The following is a 6,508-nucleotide window of genomic DNA, read 5'->3' on the forward strand; positions in this document are numbered from 1 at the left end:
TTTCGCTTGTACACATTGCATGTGACATTTGGTTTGAGTAACACCACTGTAGATGGAGTCGAATGGTATGAATTATGGTCATATGAAAAAAAAGTTAACCATCTGTCCGTGAAGGTCAATTCATTCTATTTCTTAGTAAAAAAAATGTTAACTACATGCCTGCTGTGAGGATCAATTCATTTTATTTCCTGACCCAATTCTGAAAACAAAAATCCCAAACTCCTTTTGTTTTTATCTTCATTCATTTTAGCCGCGCCGTTGTACATGATATCAAAGACGTCCGCTGCAGATTAGTTTGGATATCCAATACCAACGCATCAACAGAGCAACTACAAGTACATTCGTCGAAACAAATTAATCCAACAGGACCTCAACTTATAATTAAAACTAAACACGGGTGGCAGATGATCATATACAGCAATATAGGCTAAAACTGATCCATAAATTTAATTAATTTATTCTCTGCAAGGAATTTAATTAATTTAAAAAACTGAAGGATACAAATCTAATTTGTTGAATTTTGGCAGGGCATGGATGAAGAAAAAAAAATATGTGTAGATAGTCCTTTGCTAGTATCAATATACACTGCACCGCAATAAATAAGCTGGAGTACAACCACCATCGCCGTCACCAGCACTGGATGGAAGGAAATGTGGAAGGAAGGAAGCCTGGAAGAGGAAAGGAGGAGGAAGCAGCAGCAGCAGCTGGAACACAGGGGCAGTGACGCCAGCAGAGCTTGTCGTATCCAGCCGCCCTACGTCACGCGAGAGAGGGGCGCCTGTCACGTGCCCCCCCAGCGCCTTGCCTTTTCGGTCGATCCTGCGGGTCCCACTCGGGCTGTCCACATCACCCTCGGAATCCCAAAGACTAGTCAAATTCAGACGGTTCAATCCACTCCCCCAGGTGCAGTGCAGCACTATAAAAGCCACCCGCATTCGCCTTGCCTCCAATTCCCATCCATCACTACCTAGGAAGGAGTAGGCAACAACAGAGCACCACTCGACGCATAGGTGTAATGGAGGAGTACGCCTCTTACATGTTTAGCGGCAGCATGCATAGCTACGGCGGCGTTGGCGGCGGCGCCATGGCCACGGACGCGGCGTTGGACACCGGCGGGGACGACATGCAGCACCTGCTCAACGCGCTGATGCTCGACATGGCCGCCGAGTCCGACTCCTTCTCAGACGACATGGAGGCCGCCTCCTCCGAGTCCTCCTCCTCCGCCTGCTCGGCCAACAGCCACGAGGCCAGCCGGCGGCCGCCGCCGCCGCAGCAGCAGCAGCAGCCGGACGACGGCGACCGCACCACCAGCGATGACAACAACAAATGTTCCAAGAAGCAGCAGCAGCAGCCTTTCATCGGCGTGCGCAAGCGTCCGTGGGGCAAGTTCGCGGCCGAGATCCGCGACTCGACGCGCAAGGGCGCCCGCGTGTGGCTGGGCACCTTCGACAGCCCCGAGGCCGCGGCGATGGCCTACGACCAGGCAGCCTTCTCCGTGCGCGGCGCCGCCGCCGTGCTCAACTTCCCCGTGGAGCGCGTGCAGGAGTCGCTGCGCGCGCTCGCGCTCTCCTCCGCCGCCGCCTCTGCCCCGGGCGGCTCCCCTGTCCTGGCGCTCAAGCGCCGCCACTCCATACGCAAGCGCTCCCCGAACAAGAACAAGAGGCAGCAGGAGCAGCAGCAGCAGCACCAACAGGTGGCCGTGGCCGCCGCACCACAGCAGCAGCCGCCGCCGTGCCCCGGCGGCAACGTTGTGGAGCTGGAGGACCTCGGCGCCGATTACCTTGACGAGCTCCTCCGGGTGTCGTCCGAGTTCGATTGGCAATAATCCATGGTAAATGGCGGCCCTGCAAGTGCAACGTGCAAGCGAAGCGAGGCTTTAGTTGTAGTGGATCGAGTTCAGTTGCCATCAGAATTCAGAAAGCATGCAGATTGCAGAGCACTCCTGCTGCCCTGCCCTGTCTTCGCTCGCCAATTGCGAGATCGACGACGACTTGTGCTCATCTTTTTCTTGGACATATACTCGCTTGTGTTTAATCTGTGCAGGCCCCACCACTGGTCTCTGTTGCTTCAGTTTTCCTGTGTCAATTTTCTCAAACACGGCTGAGAGTACACACTAATTAAACGCTAATACATACTACTCAGCTATATAAATACAAGCATGCACCCTAAAAGAATTATTAAGTTCTTTATTTAGATTAAATTTAATAATTAACAAAGTCACCATAATATGTCCGAGTACGAGAAACTAACTAGTTGAGGCGTTGAGATACTTTCTGTTTGCTTTCTTTTCTTGAGCTCCCAAGGCCCAAGGTGTTTGTCTGTCATTTTGGCTTCAACCTTTTCAAGTAATTTATTTTTGAAGAAACATGAGAGTTACCCCCTACTACTTGCAATACATTACAATAAAGAACCAACAGTTTACATCAGGGAGCAAAAAAAAAAGTGAGAAAGTAGGGATCTGTAAGATTACAAATAAACCAACATTGCACAAACAAAGGGAAACAACTTTCCAAGTGATTTCCTACACCTTTTCTCCTTTAAAAAAAACTGTGATATATTATATATAGAGCGTGGCAGCCATGAACCAATACTGATAGCAATATTTTTAACAATCTGAGAGAGGCTTAGGGCCTGTTTAGATTGGAGATTAAAAATTTTTGGATGTCACATCGGATATGTCGGAAGGATGTCGGGAGGGGTTTTTAGAAATTAATAAAAAAACAAATTACATAGCTCTTCAGGAAACTGCAAGACAAATCTATTAAGCATAATTAATCTATCATTAGCACATGTGGGTTACTGTAGCACTTAAGGCTAATCATGGACTAACTAGGCTTAAAAGATTCGTCTCGCGATTTTTAACTAAACTGTGTAATTAGTTTATTTTTTTATCTACATTTAATGTTCTTTGCATGTGTCCAAAAATTCGATGTGATGGATGAAAATTTTTTAGGTGGGAAACTAAACAGTGTCTCACATATATCAGGTCCAACTCGGTGTAGACCAACACAAATCGGCGTGCCACAAGCAAATTTGCCTAGGTGCACATGTCATTCTTTTTTACATGTGTATGAGTATGATATGTGCAGTCTTCATCCTGGACACAATCAAAGACCATCTTCTTGGAGCGCATATGTTGTGCAACTAAAGCTGCCCCCCTGCTTTTTTATGTTAACTTGTTATAAGTAATAATTCGGAAGCTTCCATGGATGGCCTGATGGGCCCTGGGGTTTGGTTTGGTGCAGTGACGGACCCAGGACCCAACTTGCAGATCAGGACCCAGTTTTACATTATATGCGGCTCCGCCGGAATCCAGGGGCAACGACCCATAGCATAATGTGTGATTATTATATTATAATATATAGATATGTGATAGCGATGCAACCGTATGGTGTCTATATTTACACTAATAATGTATATTATTTCATTTGATTGCACGAGGCACAGTAGTGCACATATATGTACTATAATAAGGATATATATAGATGAAGGATCCGACCCAGTCTCCTCTGGATTTATCTGACTCTGTCCTCACGTCAGCCCCCACGTAGCATCTAGCTGACTATGTACATGGTCAGTGGTGGCGTCCGACAAGCAAACTAGCAAAGCAACCAAGAATCCTTCCAACCTTTTTCTTCTCCCCGCTAGCTGCTTTCTCTTCATTTGTCAATGTACCGTAAACTATAATAATGCATGCAATGTCTTGTTTTGTTTGTTTGACCTCCATGGACGAGACAAGAAAAAAAATGCATGTTACTGCTGACCATTTTTTTTATTTACGTAATTTTTTGCAACAGGTAGATCGACCGGAGGACGGAGGTATACGTATGCATGGTCTCGTGACAGATCACTACAAGATTTAGTGGAGATCGCCGAGTGCCCCATAAAATTGACGATCCAGTTACTCCGTCGGGGACATTTTTTCGGGGAATTGCGTGATGCTCCGAGCGTTTACTCCGCACGCATCAGTAGGGGTAAGTGGTGTTCCATGCGTCTGGCCCATTCGCTGGAGAGAGCCTATCTACACAAGGGAAACTACACTGTAACGGCTGCTTGTCCCCTGTGCTTTGGGCACAAAGCACATGGGAAATCACATGTACATGTTAATTAATTACATAGCAATCACACTTGGGAAAAAATTTCAGGATCATACTTTTCTTATGCCCTGCTTGTTTGTGTAGACATTTTAGAAATAAAAAACTATAGCCATATAAAAAAATGACATACTAGGTAGCGTGCTCGTGCGTTGCTACGGGATAGCTAACATTTTTTATTAAAAATACACGTATCGCATAATAAGATAATAATATTATAATAAAACTTAAATACCAGCTATAAAGTGACATTTATCTTAAAGAAGCAAAGTTTCTGAAATCAAACACAGTCATGGAGAGCACGATGTTATAAGCTCACAAATTCTACTTTATAGACGTTTCCGTGATACGACCAAGATAATGTTTAATATCGGCACGAAGAAATCTTCGATATCCATTTCTTTCAAGCGCTAGTAAATCCACAAATAAGTTCCGCCACATCTCCATACCATCCTGTCACACATTTGAGTATATATATATAAATTTTAGTGTGTCGCATGGATAATACTACGTTTTTGTGAAAAAACTTTCACAAAAACTTAGACAAAGTGTTATACTCACGGTATAAATGTGTGTGGCTTGTGGTCTATTCCATGTAGACATATACCGTAGGATGAGAAATCCACTTAAGTACCTGTATCAAGATTCACGATCACTGATATATAGAAATAGTTAAACCATATGTATTTGTTATTGTAAGCGATGTTGATTTTGAGTTAGTTACCCATCTACGTCATCTGCAATGTTTTCTGTCTATTTAAATTTTCATTTGAAAACATCCTCATTCCATCCACGAATATGTTTATTTACTCAGCCGTGTAGTTGTAGCTAAATTCAAGAGCGTACTTGGTATACATAAGCGCTGGTGTGTCTTTATACCACTCTTCAATAGGTCTAGAGTCAATCATGATAAGCATTTTTTCCCGCTGATCGAAAACATAAAGCATATATTTTTGAAAGGATAGCCATGGCAAAAGAAACTGCAAACACAGTAACGATTAGAATAGTCTATAGGAAACAATCAATAAAATACTGAGCAAAAGACTTACGTAGTATCTGCATTGTGCTAAGTTGTACTCCATATCCTCACATATACCAATCACAACATCCATTTCTCTCGTAGTGTATTTTTTACGATATTCTGCCATCTTTGTTAAAGCACACATTCTCTGAAAGCGAAGGATATCGAGAGTTAGTATTAGTATGACTTGCAAAAAAAAATATATAATATAGCATCTAACTTGTCTTGTGTTGAAGTTAGACTTTATGCAAAATTGTACTTACGCAAAATCTCAGGTCCATGTGATGCTTCGTAATATTATTATATTTTTTCATTATATTGTACTCTCGAGCCGCTTGAAAACAAACACCTAATTCGAAACAGTTGTCAGAGATGTCTCGATTGCTCATTAACAACTCTTGCAGATCCTGGACACTTAGAGCAATCATAGAGGGATGAAAACCTTTGACCCAAGGCTTCCTTCAAAAGCATTAGAGATTGATGATTATTTCCGGCATATAAGAGAGCACACTATCATTAGAAAATAAAGTAATTAAAATAAGCATGTAGCTTACTTCAACATTGCTTCATCTTGAATTGCCATTAGGTAATCACATAGTAACTCAGTCATCTCTTCCTTACTCATTGGCATTTCTTTCATGACCTCAAATGCCCAAAACTCATCAGTGTCTTGGGTGACATGGACTTGTGAGGATTTTTTCTGTGTCTGTATATGTTGTGGGGTGTCCGTTTGAACCACTGAGCATTCGACCTCCTCAGAATATTTTCTTTTTTTTATGGATGCTTGATTAGCCATTTTTCGGTTCTCTATTATGGTACAGTCGCTTGGGCTTCCAATATTTTCATCACTATCAAGATATGGACAACCCTTTCGTTTATTTAACTCCGACGATAGTAAGATCGTCACAAGCTTTAGTCTAAATGCTTTCATATCATCCTGCACATTATATAGTATGAACCTACTAAATTATTAATTACAAACACATAGCTAGGGCGCTAGTTTACCTGATTAAACTTGTCCGATAATTCGTTCCCGGTCCAATACTCCATAAAATTTATTAAGAATAAACCACTTGAAAAACTACATACAATAATAGAGGTTTAGATACACATTAGATAAAAAAGGCAAGGACACAAAATACAACATATATGCTGTCAATATTTTAATATACTCATCTTGTTGTAAGAATTTGCCACGGAAAATCTCCTTAACCGGCCAATCATCAACTTTTACATCTGGCCATTTGTGCTCTTTCGGGCCTTTTCCCTCCTTGAATATAAATCTATTTGTCTCCGCAACCCAATTCGCTATTTGTTCATAGAAGAAGGATCAATCCCAGTGGATAGTTTTATGATGTTATTTTTAAAACTGCCATGTCATATAGAATGAAAT

The 6,508-nt window shown here is 42.4% G+C and overlaps 1 protein-coding gene across 1 annotated transcript; it reads left to right on the forward strand.

The window, feature by feature from the left end:
* On the forward strand, window positions 967-2,049 carry LOC8062574 (ethylene-responsive transcription factor 1B). Its single transcript, XM_021454449.1, has one exon. It carries the CDS (start codon window positions 1,016-1,018, stop codon window positions 1,823-1,825), a length of 810 nt encoding a protein of 269 aa, XP_021310124.1. The 5' UTR covers window positions 967-1,015; the 3' UTR covers window positions 1,826-2,049.

Source organism: Sorghum bicolor, chromosome 2, assembly GCF_000003195.3.
Source record: "Sorghum bicolor cultivar BTx623 chromosome 2, Sorghum_bicolor_NCBIv3, whole genome shotgun sequence".
NCBI classification, from domain to species: Eukaryota; Viridiplantae; Streptophyta; class Magnoliopsida; order Poales; family Poaceae; genus Sorghum; species Sorghum bicolor.